At 42.2% G+C, this 19,016-nt stretch overlaps 1 protein-coding gene across 1 annotated transcript in view; it reads left to right on the top strand.

Annotated features, from left to right (window-relative positions):
* Positions 1–19,016, top strand: part of LOC138548002 (cytochrome P450 4B1-like) — a 166,739-nt gene that overhangs the window by 88,197 nt on the left and 59,526 nt on the right. Inside the window, exons 8-9 of the mRNA XM_069642249.1 lie at positions 11,518–11,708; positions 12,157–12,290. Of these exons, the coding sequence (XP_069498350.1) occupies positions 11,518–11,708; positions 12,157–12,290 (325 nt within the window). The remainder of the gene's footprint in view (positions 1–11,517; positions 11,709–12,156; positions 12,291–19,016) is intronic.

Here is a 19,016-nt window from a genome sequence, read left to right as displayed (position 1 = left end):
TAAGTAGTGCCAGGCACTATGCCTATATTCAGGCACAGCTTTACCTGAGAGATTATCCTGCCCTCAGCATGGGTTACTTATGATCGTCATAGGTTTGGTGCAGGGGTGCATATCTGAAATGCAGCCCCTGCCTGGCAGGGATTTGGCTGTCAATGCAGCTGTCAAATGGGCAGCTGTGACCTCTGAACCGGCTCTGTGCCATTGGTAGAGCAGGCAATGCAAATCAGGATACTGATGCACCAAGACACAGATACATATATATTATGATTTTGGGATAGAGTTTATGAAAGGCAAATCTGATCTGCATATTACTGACAGGGACCAAGTAAGAAAGGCTAGACTCTTCCTCTAATGTCTTTGAGAGGTTGTACTGTTCTAAAAGTTGTCTCACTCAAAGGTTTGATTGGGTTGAGTCAGACTGGCTGGCAATGTTTTAAAGGTTAGGAGTATGCTGAGATCTTTCATCAGGTTGCAGTAGTAGTGGGCGTGGTGTTCATGTGGGTATGGCAGCAGAGGTGAAGTATGAAAGTGGGGTTAGTCAGACCAGCTTGCTTTAGGGGTTTCAGGTAGTGAGAGGCAGGGTGAACTCAGGGACAGGTATGGGGCTATTGGAGGTAGATCTATCAGTATCTGTGCAATTAGGATGAGAAGAGCAGTATGAGTAGAAAGCAGCTAGGGGCCAACAGAGAATGAGTATCTGGTGGACAGGGTGAATGGGACTGAACTGAAAGTCCTGAAGGAGGGAGAAGGTCAGAGTCAGTAATCACCATTCTGTTGTAGAGGCGGGACTCTCTAGTAGTCACCCCAATCACCAGCAGAGAGACACTAAGACCCATCAAAAACTCCCCGTCGCAGGAACAGAAGACTCAGCCATGGGGCAAAGTTTACTGTCTTTATTATCTAAAAAAACGACACGGATCACACTAGAAAAACATGTGTTCGCCAAGGTTCTCGTCTTCTGAGCTTTTGTCACCCTGTTTTATTCCAGTGTGATGTCAAAAAAACCAGCTCCATCGCCCAAACCTATCAGGCATTCCATTGGTCAGTTTAGGCAAACTAGGTATAAATCCTATGGAGGTTAGTTCTACAATTGGATAGCCACATCTGGTGTCTCCTACTGGGACCATCTCCGCATTTTTCAATCTGCAATGTTGCCGTATTGCAGGGAGACCCTTGGCTCGTGCAACATATAACTTCACGTCAAAGGTGACCCTGGATCGGGAAGAACAGGTCCCCCCAGCCCTGAGACACTGGACGGTTACCAGGCTGAGTGTACCTTCCCGTAGTAATGAGAACAAACATGGAGGGGCTGCGTGTTCCCTAATGTTGCCACCTTTGATCCCCTATGCCTGGGAGAGTGCATTCAGTTGGCAGTTCGTGAGCAACACTTGTATCTTTCCACTTCTGATTTGGTGGAAACAGCTTCTCTCCATCCACCTCGAATGAATGGGCATTGTCATGTTCAGCTGGGTCACGTGTATTGAGACCACCAAATAGCACTCTCTTGTCTGTAATTATGAGATTTTAGTCTGAATTTCTCACAGGCTGCTTATCGTCTTGGTAACCAGGAACTTTCCGTCTGCACTCGTCCTTGACTGGGTGAATCGATTCTGCTTGCCTCTGGATGCAGCAATCAAGCCAGCCCGTACTCAAAGCCTGTCTCCCCTTCCTCATTCTTTTCAGTGAGCCTTTAGCTTCCATATCTTTCCTTATGACATTTCCATGTAAGTGGCAGTCAAGCATGTCCCAGCTTGGTATACAATATTCGTAAAGTTCTGCTTCAGAGCACGACAAGATGGCAATTGAATTACTCACCAGTTCAACTGACTACGGGTAGTAACTCTATGCTTTGCATGAGAGGGCCTGGATGGAATGTGGTCATCTTCAAAGCAAGAAATGTTTGGAGCAGCAATGTGATGATGAAGTAAAAAAAGGATTGATTAACCTAACAAAAATAATGTATAACTTCCTTAAAAAGTGGTGGGAAGCCACACAGATTCATTCAGCACAACCAGCAATGCAATGGTGCTGTTTGGCAAAGTATGAGGCATACATAGCATGAGAGGGGACATAGGACATTCCTCATAAAACGTATTGTATAAGGCATAGAGTGCTAACATGGCATGTAAGTTATGCAATCAACTCACAAATCTGTTCTTAGCCATTCGATATAAGTCCCTATCCCAGCAGGGCTGGCCAATTCCTTGAACCTTTTGGGGTCAAGTAGTAATATAATGGATGATAATGAGACCTATTCTAACAGTGCCCAAAAGCTGGTCCTTGACATTGTCATAGTTCAAACATCTCTAGGACATACATTTTGCTTTTGGCCATAATGGTACAAGAAAGGTTTTAGGGCTCTTCGAAGCACTCTGTGCATTGCAGCAAGCACCACACAAATAAAAAACAAATACAAGAATAAAGGTTTTTCAAGGTGTAATTGTGTGGTCTCTGAACTAGGAAACAAAGTATAAAAGCTCTGCATAAGTTCGCGCAACTAGCAACGTACCTTGGAAGTGCCTCTTTGCCTGGTACTCCCTTTGACTGTGGTGTTTGCTTCAGTGAACAATTTTGTGAAAGAAAATACTTCCAACGGTATTTTGTGCATCTACTGCTTCAAGATATCTGAACTTATTCAACTGGCCGTGAAGGACTTCTTGTAACATATTATTTCTGCCTTTTCTAGTGCTTTTCCTGTGGCTATTTGAGGCAATCTCAGTCTCTGTGGCTGAAACCACACCCCTAACGGCATTACGAGATAAAAACAAGCGTGCGTGCACCTAGCGAAGTACCTTGGAAGGGCCTCTTTGCCTCTTCGCCTCAGCGTCAAGGTGTCTCGGCACTTCCCAGGGTTAGCTTCTGTTAGTTTAGATAGCAGCTGTCATGCAGTCACGGCTCCTTACATTGAAATCAGGTATGCCGCCAGGAATACTGCCCGTGAGGCGAAAAGAGCTACAAACTCCTCAATCACTGAACCCACAGAAAAGACCTTTAAATCATACTTACTCCACGCCAGCAGCACCGAGAGCAAGAAAATCACCCAGGTTCATATACAAAGACACACCTACAGCTGATATACGTAGGTTTTGTAAAGAGCCACAAATGACTAACGTGGTGAAGACAAATGATGAGGTGTTAAACCCTAGGTTACTTTTGGATGCAGGATGTCCAAGGTCTGATCTCAAAGGTGTATCTGCCGTGCAGACAACGGGCAAATTGCCATCCACCAATGCTGTATTAAATGAAACGATTGAAACTATTAATATTACTAATGCTACTAACATGAGACGTGCAGACATTGAAAGTCATATCTTTCTGACAGGTTGTGTCATACTGAACAATGTTCCTCTCACGGCTAATAAGAGCAATGACAAGAGTCAGGGTAACGGTGTACTTCCTGATATTTCCATAATTGATTTAAACCCAAGCAAATCTCGATTTTCGTCTCATTTGCACTCCAATAACATCTCGAATATCCTTTCAAGGTCACCCATTAGGTTCTCCGACATTGAAAACTAATGTTCTGAAATTGAGGTCTCGTATTTGGCTCCGACACCAGTGCGCCCTAAAAGCTCGATTCCGACTCCCCCCAATCACAACCAAGCAGAAATGGAATTGAATTTGGTGAAAATAACATTACATGCGATGAAAGTGGCATTTCAATCTCTGTTTAAACTGTTTGAATCCTTAGATGGCAAATTAATAGAACAAACAAGACAATTTGATACATTAATATCATGGCAATCTGAAATTGGCACCTTGTTAAATCGAAAATTGAGTGAGCAGGTTGGTGTCCTGAAACCAATTGTTTCCTCTAAAACAGTATGTACACAAACTCCATTTTGTGACATACTGCCAGATGTACCCCCTAAACAAATGATAAACATACAGGTGCCCAGACAAGATTATGTGGTTCCTCTGATCGAAGGGATTATACAAGACAACAATGTATATATGGTTCCTACAACAGATCAAGGTAGTCTGGCTGAACTACCGTCTGAGAGCGAAAAACCCTGAGAACCGCCTATACCATTTTTACTACTGGCTCCAAAAAGAAAACATGTGCAAATGCCAAACTTATAAAAAAATCTAAAAGATCTGAAGAAGAATAATATATCAAATACCAAACAAATGTTTTAAAATATAAATGTCCCTGCAAAAAGTGTGATAATCGCGTCAAATGCGGTTACAAAGAAATACCATCAACATGCGCAGGCTCGTGCTGTGCTTAAACTCCCTAAAATGAATACAAAAATTTTACCTTACGCTCCGTTGGATGACTTGATAATTGCGGTAAATCGGCCAGACTTAATAAAAAATAAGACAAGGATCACCCCTTTAGTGAAACAGGATAACACCCTTTCTATCAAAAGTGGAGCTGAAAGGGAACTAAACGTAATAGAGTTACATTGGTAGGAAATCAGACGGGTGGTCGACGCATAAATGGCAGGCCAACCTTTGTTCAAAAAGATAGGTCCTTGCCACGTTACTGATGAACTTCATCCGTACGGGAAGCCGAAAATGCAAATGATGCCGTCTATGACTGAACAATTAATTGCCATGCCTGCCCAACAAAGTTCCTTACCTCTACATGATAACGCAATGCAGACCACTATTGCTAATGTTGCTATTCCTCAAAACAAATCCAAAAATTCCAATGATACTAGCTATAAACAAATACAGGCCGAGATCACTACTAATAAAAGCCTGTTAACAACCTTAGAGAAGAATTGTACTGTGCTTGCGGAAGTTGCACCAGAGCTATTCCAACTGTTTCAGACAGCACTGAATAAAGGTACTTTGAAATGAAATACCCAGGCACATACCATTAAAACATCTATAGTGGCAAATCGAGAGAAAGTGAATGATCAAGCTAAGAAATGGCCGGCAATCTACTCTTTGAATTTGCCTTGTAGACCAAAGCCGTTCACACAGTATGACATGAATCGCCGCTCGATTCTGGCCATCCTCTCTGATATTCCCCAATTAGAGGAAATTTCCTCCTCTGACATTGCTCTGGTGGAATTTCTGAACAAAGAACATCTTAATTCAGTTAGAATTTGGATGCATTCAAGGGTCATCCAAAACACGATATGGTTAGCTAAAAATGATTTACTTGAGATGGGTTTTGATCTATCAGTAGAATCCACAATGACGAAATCCTCTGCTGACCAGAAAGAAGACCAACTAAGACTCCAAAATGATACTCATCAAATGTCACATAAAAATTCATATGCACGCAAGCTGGCCGGCAATCAGTGTAATTGTGTGGTTAAACAAAAATAACTAGTCATCGAGTAAGAAGTGAGAGAAATCACCTTACTCAGCTGGAACACAAGGGGTTTTTCCCACTTGATAAATAACAATGAAAGTTCCTTAAGCAAGTTTAACATTCTTATGCTACAAGAAACGTGGCTTAAGTCAGTCCCAATATGGGTCAATTATGATCTATTTTTAAATCCTGCCCAAAAGGGAACTCGTGGGAGACAGATTTCAGGACTTTTACTAGCTATTCAAAAGAATCCAGGCTTTAGTGCTGAGTCAGGGGCGTCCCCTAACAAGTATATGCAATTACTTCGGCTGCAAATTTACTCAACTACTTACGCCATGATAAATGTCTACTGGAATCCGATCGAAATATCCGATAATTGCTTCTATTGTCCCCCCCGGCCAACTTGGTGTAGAGGGGTATGCACTTCGACTATAGACTACATATACACCAATGATGTGCTTTTCCATGTAATCAAAGATTTTGAAATTTTGGAATCAACGGCTAGTGACCATTATCAATTAACAGTGAAATGGCAGATTTTGAACAGCAAATCGAGCTTGAGAACCACTCATGAACATGGTTTTCTAACTACAAATACTGGCGGCAATAGACTATGATGGTCGGAGGAGTCTTTGGGCAATTTTCATTCCTACTTGGCCACAGAATTGAGAAAAGTCGGTTTAGGGGACTATCCCAATGGGGTGGTGTATTCTGACATGATCCAAACAATTCAGAGTAACTTCAGATTAAAACCTTATAACCAAAAAATATATCCACCAAAGATCCATGTGTATAATCATGAAGTGAAACTAAGGAAATCTTTATACAGAAAATGCAAGGCTGTGAAATAACCGGAAGGTATTAGGTGTCAACTCTTAATCAACATCAGAACAAAGTATAAGAATTGAAGATTTAAATTATACCAAACTGATGGCGCCATACTGCTAAGTGCTCTGCAAACAAAGAACATAGCTAAGAGCTGGGCTCCATTGAATCGAGTCACTAATGGCGTGCAATCCATTATTTTAGCCAATGGAGTTACAGAACAAAACTGGATTTCTAATTTTTCAAATCTGTACTCTGCTCACGAAGGGGCCCACAGATTAGAATCTCTTGTAGTTTCTAAGAGCTTCTACCTGAAGTTTGATTTGGAAGACATTCATCTATACATTAAAAAACCGAGCCAATCGAGAGCATGTGGCCCGATGGATTATCCAATCAAACACTCAAAAAACATCCTGAAATCTGGGCAAGTAAGTATACTTAACAGATGTTTGACATCTTTACCACCATTAATGAGACCCAATCCATACCTCCCACTTGGAAACACTCTATTGTAGTCCACATATATAAGAAGGGGGATAGACAAGCACCTAATAGCTATAGAACAATAGCTCTTCTGGATGCGCCTTGAAAAATGTACTCAAGAATTATGCTGAGAGAGTTAAATGCATGGACCCTTCAGGCTCATCTCAGAGAGCCCTTTCAATCAGGTTGTGTTGCTGGTCTTGGTACAACCCCTAACATCATCACGTTAAATATGATTTGATCTGATTATGCCACTCGAAATCAACTGCTATATTTTGCATTTGTTGATTTCTGAGTTTGATTCAATTGATCGGCTCCTCCTGAATAGTTAACTGGTTAATTACAATTGTCCGCAGTCTCTCCGTGCACTGATCATGCTGTTGCATATTTATACAACCATGCAAATTAGGCTATCTCTAGCCGGCACCTGTCATCCATATTGTCCACATACCGAGGTCTTAAACAAGGATGTATTCTTGTGTCTACAATCTTTAATTTGTTCATGTTTGATTTGGGTATTTCATTAAGAAAAATCCCAAGTGACTCTCCAAGTCTGGGCGATCAGAAAATCTGTTATCTGCTATATGCAGATGATCTGGTGCTCATGTCTAAGACTCATACAGGACTACAAAAGCTATTGAATGGCCTCGAAGCATATGTAACCGATAATCATTTCGTGATTAACACAGATAAAACCCAAATAATGGTTTGTAAACCAAATGGTTGCAGAGTTTAAATGGAATCTTCAGAATGCAGAACTCCTGTCCTGAGAGTACCCCAATATAAGCATTTAGGAATGACAATTTGTGATACTATGTGAAATAGGAATCATGAGCAAGAATTGAAAGGTAAACTGTGCTCCTTAATATCGCAAGCAAAAATACTTATGGGAAAATACGGCAAATTTTCAGTGCAACATATCATGCTATTCTATCAACAAAAGGTGACTCCAATTCTAACCTATGGCATTGAAGCGCTAAAGCCAAAAGATAACAAATGGTGGGACAAATTAGAATCCCTATTTTGGAAACAAGTATTACATCTTGCAAATTCCACACCATTACCCCTAATCCACTTGGAATTGGGCTTACTTTCCCTGCATTCTCAAGTGGTGTGGAAATATTGTGCCCTGTTGCGAAAGTGTTTGTTGGGTTTGAACTCCTCTAATATACTGAGTGCCTTGGCTCACCACCTACTTGCTCGTAACCGGACCTTCTCCAAAATTTGGTGCCAATTTACTTTAAATGCTTTGGCAGATGCCTCGGTTGAGTTCGAACTCCTTTTAAGTAATCCGGCATGCTCCAAAGTAAAGATCTTCCAACCTGATTGGTGTGAAAATCGAATTAAGTGTATACATTATAAGGATTTTGATACAAAACTGTTTGGTCACAAGCAATATCGACTAATGGCAGACTATTTAATCAAATTTCCATCTCCATATATTCGCAATAAATATCTTCGCTTCAGATTGAACCTTTGGCCAACATTGTATGTGATGGCAAGAAGAAAGCAAATTCCAAAAGACCAAAACTATTGTCGCTTTTGTAAGAATGAAACACAAAGAGAGACTTTAGAACACTGCATAGTATTTTGTCCTCAATTGAACTATCAATGAAAATTTTTTTTTAAGAATTCATTTGTACAGTATTGTACTACTGATTTGATGGATATATATATTCTCCAGTAATAAATTGGCCATTAGAGTGGCCATAGTACAATTTTTAGATTCAATCTTCACAGAAAACGCTGATTTGATATGTAAGATGGATAACCAGAGATTTTTTTTTTAAATTAATATACTGAGAAAGGATCAGAGTATGCCCTGTCATGTTCCTTTTATCTTTTTATATCATAAATATGTTTATGTATTTTGGATATAGTTTTCCACAATGATTTAAAGGTAAATATGACCTATGTATATTGTGATGTAAATGTAAATGAAAAATGTTGATATAATTTGAAAGGTTGATTTTATCAAACAACCAAAATAAAAAATAAAAAAAAAGCTCTGCATATTATCTGTCCAACCACAAAGAACCATTCTTTGACTGGTACTAGACCCTGGCGTAGTGGTTGGGGGCTCATGTGAAATGTGGGTGTAACGTTAATTGAAACCCTAAAAGTTAAGGTTTTTAAGCCTTCCATTAACGTTACCCCCTACCCATTTTCAATCATTTGTATGGCAGAGAGGAGGGTCAGAACAGTACTTTCGTTTCTGCCACCTCCTTCCTCTATGTCATACAAATGCTCCAGCATTTACGCCAAAATGGATTTTCATGCCGTTGCAAATACTGGCGAACCCTATGGGGACCGCCAGCATTATACACCAGCATAAAGCAGGCAGACTCCATAGGGATCCACTGTAAACGTTGCCTGCCATGCTCGCATGGCAGGCGAAATTTACAATTACAAATAAGCACTCTTGCGCATGGTAAGCAGTGTTTACGGTGAAAATCCAACTCGGGCATGTCGGAAAGAGTGTTTAATTGTCATTGTGAGTGTGGCAAGTGGCGCACACAATCAAAAGTAAATACCAGGCAGCGTTTACACACTTTGCACTGCGAAGTGCAAATTTGAAGGGCAAAATGTGACGTACATGCAGTGCAAATGACCAACATTTGGCAATGGGGACTCGCTTTCATTAAAGTGTAAATGTAATAGGTTCTGGGGCTCAAAATGAGCTCATGGGAGTCTTGTCACAATCATTCTGCAAGCCTGCGTTTATATAATTTAATGGAATTTCATTCAAAGGTTTTAAAAAGGTTGGTGAGGGACAAAAAAAGCTCAAATTCAAATGAGGTAGGAGTGGGATGGCTGAAAGGTGTGCCGAGGGGGGAATCGATGTTGAGCAGAGATCCAATAAAGCGTGTACACACAGTGTAGAAAATGAAATAAACTAGCACGAATATAATAATAAAAATCATCAAACTAGAGCACTTAAAAAGCATTTCACAAAAGCACCACGCCATGGATTGGCAGGACCTAACAAGGAGTGAGTGGAGTGGCATGCATGCGTAACACTGTCGTTTTGGCTCTGTGCCACTGGAGTGGGAGGTCTTGCTAATTGTGTCAGGTAAAGAAGACAGTGACATGTGCTCCTGCTTCAGACATCCCCTCTCCACTGTCCGCAACCCAGATACACTCTGTGACATAAGGACAAAATACAAACATGAATCTTCATGTCTTGCATGTCCTGGGCATCAGGCATTAGGAATTGGACATGTCTGCTATATAAGGATTAGTATGAAGACCTGGCCTTACACTCTTCTCTCTGTTTTATAGCTTACTTCATTGATTCTGTGCTTCCCTCCAGTAGCGTGAAAAAGAGGCTCAGGAGGAGCCAGGGTGAATAGAACAAGCCAGAAAGATTTATGCTACCAGTGTCCAACCCAGAAAGAGAGGAGTCTGCACTAATTAACCAAGATGGAAAGCTTTAGTTGAGATCAATAGAGCCAAATCTAAACTCATGTCACAGGGACGCAAACTGAGAATTGCTGAAACATGGAAACTCTGCTTGGAGAGAAAGTTCTGGGAACAAGTTGCTAACTTCACATACATGGGGTTAAGCTTGGACATAATCAGCACAGGAAAAGACGCAAATAGGAAGAGGCATCAGGCACTTCACTAAGTCATTTTGGTTCAGGGTTCTGGAATATCTTGCAGAAACCATCACAACATATACAGACACAGTGGTAATTTATGAGGCAGACATTATTGTGGGACCATCAGCGGTCACACGGCCAGCCTCACTGGTTCTGGGGGGCCCAGCTCCACAGCTCTGGGTCACCCAGACTTTTAGGTAGTTGCAGGACAGGGCATTGTGAGGCTGCGGGGACACAGCCTTGGTGCCAGTGCACCTGGGATGCTGGTAACATCCTGGATGGTGGGTGCCTGAGCTGGACTCAGGGCACCAGGCTGGTCTGGAGTGACCTGCAGTGCTGTGGTCACATGGTATGTGGACTGCAGGCCAGGGCCACAGGACCATGATCACACGGTTTAGGCCTGCCGTCCCACAATGAGAGACAGAGACAACAGGAGTTCCATAGTTGTAGTCTGTAGCTGCCATGGTCTATCTTGTAGATAGACCATGGCTTCACCAAAAGTATACGTGGATTAAAGTGCACTGATAATACCAATCAGGCAATTATTTCATGCTGAATCATGGGATTTAGATAAGCTACATGTTATTATTTATTTTGCTGATCAATGGTTCCATGTGGATGAGGGGTTTTGGGATTTTTGTTTGGGAGGATGACAGACATGTTCTCCCTGTGCAGCCACTATAATGTAATGAAATGCTCACTGCTGAACTTCCATAGAGATGGTCTATCCCACCTTCTCCTCCTCTGGCCAGCGGTCTCCTTTAATCTGCCTCTGGTGTGCCACAGATCCTTCAGACACCACCTTCTTCACCTAATGGACATTCCTGTTTAAGACATCAGCATAATACACATTGCTCCAGGGGGGTTTTCTTGGGTTCTGGCCTCTCACATTTCTAATTTGATTCCCTGCCTCTGGACCTTGTTTGGTCTCACCTATCAACCAATGGCTTCAGATGGCTTGTTTTTCATTTTTGTTGCTTCATAATTCGGTGGTAAATACAAAATGCATATTTTCAGGAAACCCTTCATGCAGTACTTTCAGTATGGAGTCTCTTCTAGATGCTGCATACAGATTGTTAAAATATCTCTTCAGCTTAATATCGCATGCAATCAGGCAGTCGAGAAAAACAGGGACTAACCAAAATACCAATTGTTTTTATTGTTACCACTGCACTCAGAATGAGGGCAATGTTTCCTAGAAATCGTTACCTTCAGTATCACAAAGAACACCCAGATTACCTTAAAACTATGCCTGTAAAGGAAAGCACTGTTGTGCCCTAATGACAATTCAGTTTCAATCTGACATATGACCATGAGAAATGATGGCATTCACAGGATGAAAACGGAGCATTGATGTCGGATGAAGACCTCCGCGCCGAGGTGGACACGTTCATGTTTGAGGGCCATGATACAACATCCAGCGGCATCTCCTGGATCCTGTACTGCATGGCCAAGTACCCGGAACACCAAGAGAAATGTAGGGAAGAGCTGCAAGGCATCCTGGGGGACCGCAAGACAGTGGAATGGTAATACTTTGCAGCATATCTGTCACAAAAGGCCCTTGCGTCCCCAGCTCCTGCAATGTTTCTGGTCAACTAATGTTGCTGGCACTAATCAAGCAATTGCCAAAGCGGATTTGAGCTTAGTATAATTAACTAAAGCACATTTTTTGAATCTGGAATTCAAAAATTCCTTTTTTATTGAGTATGGCATGTTAAGTTGTTTCATGAATTTTGATGAATCTCTAGTTGAATCATAAAAGATTAATTCGACACCTGGGGTCTCAAAACTGCTGCCAAAGATCTAAACTACAAAGAGACATACTATTATTTGAATACAATATTTTTCCTGAACAAATGGATTCCCATGGCTAAATGGCACAATCATTTTGTAGGCTGGTAACTAATCGAGTTCATGAATTGCCATTCCTCATGTATGTGGGACCTTGATCATTTCTGCTTGTTTTACTTACAGGGACGAGATTGGTCAGATGACCTACACAACCATGTGCATTAAGGAGAGTCTCCGCCTCTACCCGCCTGTACCCAGAGTGGCCAGACAACTCAGCAAGCCAATCAAATTCATTGATGGGCGCACTCTGCCAGAAGGTCAGATACATATTTCAAAGTTGCATATGTTACATAGATTGATGATTTGATAACACTCCTAACTAGAAACTATTTGCTACTAAAAGCGAGCTTCAAGAACTCATACAAGTGTTACTTGTGTGCCCTATAATAACAATGTCATATTAATGGGTCTCCTCTTGCCACTGGTCGGACAAGGCACAAAAACACTGTTGTGGCAAAATGACTGCTGCTCTCCATGAGTACAGCAATGAGTAGTGGATGAAACTTCTACTCAGCACCACACTACTCTAAAAACCACTACTGATCCCAATCATATAGTGAAAAAGGCACAACTCATTTGTCTAGTGTGGTAACATGCGCCAAGCGCAGGCGATACTCCTCAGGTGGAGCGTGAGCTTGTTCCGAAGCATCCAAAACAACAATAGAACTGTGATACCAAAACAAACTGCAGTCCAATCAAGGTTCCATAAAACTAGAAGTCTACAATTGAACTAAAAATTCAACCACACAAACAAAAACAGAACCCACTCCTGTGAAGGAAGGCACAGAATATGCAGACGTTTGTGTTAACTCTGGCACTGAAGACGGGGGTAGACCGTCAAGCATTTCTGCATCAATGTTCAAGTTCAAAGTATTCATAGTCTTTGACTTTTGGAAAGGTAAATAATGGGGTCCTAAATATCACTACTGGCCCTTAAAATCAGACTAGTTGGACAGAACCTCTACCAATACCTTTCAGTTGTGTTCTTTGGCTCCACCTCATCGATTTGGAGTCTGGGTACTTTCTGAGAGCGTGATTTGGCATTGGGTTGGTGAGTGGGATGACTGAGTCCCAAATGCAGTGGCACTTGTCACATAAAAGCTTGGGACAGGCAGCCAGTGTCCAGGTTGGCGTAGCATGCAAGTGGTTTGAGGTGGTTAACAGAGTCCAGAGCCATTCTTTTGACTCTGGGCTGTTGTGGTACACAATGCAGGGGCTCAAAGGATAAGGGGAGTAGTTATTCTGCCCGTCCAGCAAGGAAGTTTGCCAGACAGCCTTCCAGTAGGCAGAGGTATGGAGGCAGAGGCGTGTATCTAGATTCAACCTTAACCTTATCCAGGCAAATTAATTCCACAATCTCATCAGCAGCCTACACTGCCAAACTCATCAACGCTTGCAGACCCTACTTATCAGCAGACAGTTGCCTAACCTTAGCTAGAGCCCTCATTTTGTCAAAACGTGACTATTGTAATATCCTCCTGGCAGGCACAGCAACCAACAGTATCAAAACACTACACGTCACTCAAAACAAGGCCTTAGGGGCAGCACTGAACATACCAAGAAGAGAACATATCTCTTAAATCAGACGCGTTGGGTACCAGTTCAGAACCGGATTAAATTCAAAACCTTGGCAATTGCCCACAAATGCCTCACCAACATTGCTCCTAAATATCTTACTAATCTGCTTACTCAAACCCAAACCATAAAGCCCACACGCTCCGCTTCAGCATTCCTTCTCACAGTGTCAACATTTGAAAGAACCAAGGAGGGGGGACGTAGCTTCCCAGTTGTGGCAGCCAAAGGCTGGAACCCCCTACCTCTAGACATCAGAGCCGATCCCTCACACACCTCATTTTGCAGAAAACGCAAGGCCTGGTTCTTCACTTCCAAAGCCGTTGATGCCGCAATACCTACAGTATATTCACTATACAATCTGCCTATGTTAATACTTCTCTACTTCATCAGTACACCACGTATCTGAATAAGATTGCATATGTAAAAATCACTGATTATTATACTTACAGATCCTATGCATCTGTAAATTATCCTATGTCTGTAAATATGTTACTTATGTGAATAAGATTGCACATGTAAATATCACTGATTATCATACTTATCGATCCTATGCATCTGTAAATGTTCCTATGTCAGTAAATATGTTCAATATAATATATGCCAAACTTATGTTTTCTATTGTTGACTGTATCACATTACCTGTTTTCCAGTGCCCAGATTCCCACAGGTTTGGCACTCTCTATAAATGTTAAATAAATGAAATAAATAAAACAGTGTCTCACCAGGCAACAGGTCATCCCAAATGGCCCTCCAGGATGGGTGAGGAGAGGGTCTTGCTCCCTCCTTGGAGTTGTTATCGCCACCTATATGGCAGAGGGAGTTGGGCAGACTGTACCCAAACAAGTTCCAAGTGAAATCTTCTTCTTCTGTTGCCCAAAGCTATTGTAATTTATGGGGGTCTAACCTGCTTATATTCTCAATTTACCATGTATATTTGGTCCATTTCAAGCCTTCTGTAATGGTACAAGCCTGGCTGCCACGACTAGAGTCATTTCCAGATGACGTCAGTCCCATAGTGCAATGGGCAGGGGAGTACATGAAGTGTGAGTGCCCTAAGAGGTTCCAAGCTGGTGGGATCCTTTCCCTGACTGAGATTACTCTCTTGCACTTCTATAACACCTTCCTCACCCCTGCCTGACTTACATTAAAGGGAATGCAGTAATTATCACACTGATGTGATCGCTTCATCATTCTGGCAGGGCTTGGTTAGAAGCACTGGTTAGAAGCTAATCCCCTGGGTAGGGCATATATTCTGTTCTCTTGGGAAACTAACCAGGCTTCCCACAGAGAACAATGGAGCACTTCTAGGGATTGACCCAAACGATTTTTTGGATGAAATCCAGACCCACACAGTGGTACAGGAAACGTTGGCAGTTAAATGAGTCATTGAAAACAATTCTGACAATACATTGACATCAAAAGGGTTTTGGCCAGTATAACCATATATTTCCACAGGCCACCAAATCGAAGCAGATATGATTTATATGTATTTATTAATCTGCCTCTAGGCCTTGGGATGTACTTTTATAAATTGACAACTGTTTATTTACTTTCAAAAAGCTTCCCAACGTTACTTCTGTACATGCAAGTGAATAACCCTTCAAACAGCACCTTCCTGAAGTAGTCTCAAATTGTAGCCCCAATGTGTAGACTTGAGTAGAAGTTCTGGCAAACTAAATCTTGTTTGCACCTTTTATGAGCACATCAGCTGGAAACATTTCTAAAAGGGAAGCCCTGTTGTGGTAAACCTGCTGTTGGCATGCCAATTACTGATGCCCAGCAACAAGTGTGAGAAACCTGAGGGCGTCCTCACATTTGCTTCACTGGGAACCTCTACCCAGATGAAATAACAATTTGACTTTACGAAAGGCAGTTGTTTAATTGTGTCTATATCATCAAGGGCAATTGGGTAATTGTGATGAAATAACAATTTGACTTTACGAAAGGCAGTTGTTTAATTGTGTCTATTAAACAATTTTACAAACTACCTGATTTGGCGCAAGTCTCCAGGAGAGTTTCTTTTTACTTTTGAACACAGGACATATACTTCAGATCAGAGATTCCCAATTTACTAGGTCTCATCTACTCCCACAAAATTCTAAGAAAGAGAAGAAAACATATAATGGCGAGACATGGTATCCCTTCTTCCCAAATATAGAGGTGCCCTTCATTCCTTCACCCTTCATAGGCTATGTCCACTCATGCCCAATCTTTCCCTGTAAAGGCCCACCAAGTACTGAGAAGAGGAAGAAGCAACTAGGAGCAATGCACACTTCCTATTACAAACACCACTCTAGTACTGAGATGAAGAAGTGCAAGAACATGCAGTACTGAAAGTCAGGCATGTCCTATTAATTGGGCTCATTATAGCCAGGCAAATCATGTTAGTGTTAATGTTAATGTTAAAGGATATTTATACAGCGCACTATCACCACCAGTGGTCCTCAGGCGCTCATATCAACAACACACACACCAGAGGCCCCTTAATAGGGCTCAGGTGTATAAAGGAAGGAGAGGCAACCATGTGTGTGCAGAAGGAGAAGAGCCGGGTTGCAGTGAGACTAGGATCTCTGAAGACCGACAATGATCCGGAGAACCTGCAGGACCCCGCGAGAACGGGTTGGGTGGGGTTGTCAGGACCAGGAGCTTGTAATGTGGAAGGCTGGGAAGACTGCACTGCCAAACATCAGAGCTGCAGAAAGGAGCTGGCAGCAAAGAGAACACGGTCTGCGTTCTGAGCGAGGGCCTGGGATGCCAGCGTGTGCAAGGACGCTCCCGGCGAGTGAGCAGAGTATATGTGATCTGATTCCCAAATTCGGAAAAGGTGAGTGGGAGCAGCAGGAACCGCTGATGGGGAGACACAAAGAGCTGTTGATTGTCAGAGGACACGGGAAGACCGGCGCGCTCCCATGGGATCGCAGGCAAGTAACGGTCCATAAGCACAAGTTAATGCAAACAATATTGAATGCCGTACTGAATGATGTACTATTTGAGTGAAAGCACATACTATTGAATACCGAACTGAATAAAATCTGCTATTTTGATTAAGAAAAACTGATATTGGATACAAAAGGAACATTTGGAAGTTAAACCGACATAGTGAATGTCAAATTGTATATCGGCAACATTGTGAGCAGAACTAAAGCATGTGGCAAATTGAACAAACACTTATGTATTTGAACTACAAATGTGGGGAAGATTTATGAACTTGTGGCAAAGCAAAGACTGATGCAGAAAGGGTTGCACTAGCCAAAAGGAAAGCCAAGTGTGGAAACCCTGTAACCCAAAGCAGAAGAGCCTGTGAGGGGCTAACCAAACCTAAGGGGTAGACCTATCGTTGCGCGACCTGCAATCGGTGGACAGGTCGGTCTGATAACTGCACCTAGACCAAAGAGCTTTCTACTGTGAAGATCAGACGTCCTGAATCAAGCCAAGAAGAAGCCTAGGGTCCCTGGTTGCGCGATCTGTGATCACTGAGGCGTGTGGTCTAATAACTGCTCCTAGACCAGGGAGCCCTAAATGATGACCAGCAAAGGGCATTGAGAGTAAGCCACTGAGAACTGTGAACTAATTGATAAAGTAAGGCAGAGAAAGTGAACCTGCTGTTTTCTGATATTGAACATTGAGCAACTGATATTATAGCAAGCACTCCATTGAAATGTTGGGGAAAGGAACTCTGAGAATCGAAGGAACTGAGAAGTGTTGTCTTGGGGAAGGGACATTCAAGATCTTCTTTTTATGTGAACTGTACCATATTGATCTTGGGAAAGGGAACCTCAAGTCCTGGTTGATTATTGATGAGACCAACAGCTATTTGAACTGTATTGAGCATGAACGAGAAAGCCCAAGAAGGACATAAGTTGAGAGCATCTCAAACTTTACTTTTGAACACTGTTGTTTGGTTAAGAAACCCACACCATGTTCATTTCTAGATGTGAGAGCAAGCATAGGTTTTGACACAGACAGACTTTTGATTTGGACTTACAGACATGGCATTCCCTTAGTTTTCTTTAGGCAGGAGAAATCCGTACCTTAGTTATAGGGGAAATAAGGCCTTACACCATCCTGACATTTTAATAACATTTTTGAAAACTTGAGTTATGTTGTCTGTGTCATCTCTCTTGATACCGTGCCTGTCTCACACAAGTATTCTTGGCATCGCATATATATGACTGTTGGTAAATTCAGTAACAAACTCAGTGGCCAGCAGGTCCATCTGCGTACAAACCCACCAACAGCAGTTTGTAAAGCCCAAACTGCTTTCTGGAAGTGAGACTATTTAACAGATCTGACTTTCATTGCAGCATCACTTACTCAAGCACCCAACATTCTAGACAATCTGTTATAGAAATCAGTAACAACTGTTTTTCTGTAGTTTTTGTGGTGTGCAATGTCCACTCTCTAAGCAGGAAATAGTTCCCGGTCAGGTTCTAACCATACCAAATGAGAGTGAGGCCATAGTAGCTGATATGTGGTGTCACATTTGCAGTGGAAATGGACTTCCACTGGTTATCGACTGGTAATAAAACCAGAACACCTTGATTGCCATAGGTATACGGGTAAGCTGCATAAAACAAAAACTCAGGATTTACAGACATTGAACGATTTCACAAATCACAGGTGGGAGACTGTCTGGTCAAAAGTAGTATTTTACATATTATTTTACGAATTCCAATAGCCATGCAAGGGATAAAACCCTTGTTTGGTCAATTATCTGTGTCATGGAAAAGGCACACACATAAGGGCGTGTTTCAGAGTGAGGATGATGAGGGGAAGGTGGAGGGACATTGAGTGGGTCAACAGGGGCTAGACAGAGGAGGGTATGCCAGGAAACTTCAGAGATGGGAGGTATGGGGGACCCAACGGGTATGGAGGCAGAAACACCTTGCATGTGCTGCCCACAGAATGGCTGCACAGTGTGGCCTAGGCACCGGAAAGGATGCTGAAATTGCAATGGAGGTGGTGGGGCATTCAAGCAATGTGGAGGAGCCCCTTTGAAATGGGATACCATAGATGAGGATCTGGAAAGAAAAAAGCAAAGAAAGGGTTGGGGTCAGAAGGTGTAGCATAGCAAGAGGTGTTGCAGAATCAGGGCAAAGGCCAACCCTACCATGGGACACCCTTGCAAAATTAGTTGAGCAGTGGTGCTACTTAGGATTAGACCAGCAAAATTCAGTGTATCTACAAGGACAAGGATTGATTAAGTATGGAATTGATTAAGAAACATTGTGAAATAGACATAGATTTGAAGACGTGGCTTCTTGGAAGGCCTATGTCTCTCCTCCCAAGGAACCAGAGGAGACTTTCTTCACCAATCACCAGCAGCAGAGACTGGCTATCAACAGTGGAAATAGTTGGTTCCCTCATTTTGGGATGGGTCCTCTACATAGCATAAAGCATGAGGTGCT

The sequence above is a fragment of the Ambystoma mexicanum genome, chromosome 1q (assembly GCF_040938575.1).
Source record: "Ambystoma mexicanum isolate Mex_15411 chromosome 1q, UKY_AmexF1_1, whole genome shotgun sequence".
Taxonomy (NCBI): Eukaryota; Metazoa; Chordata; class Amphibia; order Caudata; family Ambystomatidae; genus Ambystoma; species Ambystoma mexicanum.
Note: the sequence above shows the minus strand (reverse complement) of the source record. Positions and strands in the feature narration are given on the sequence as shown.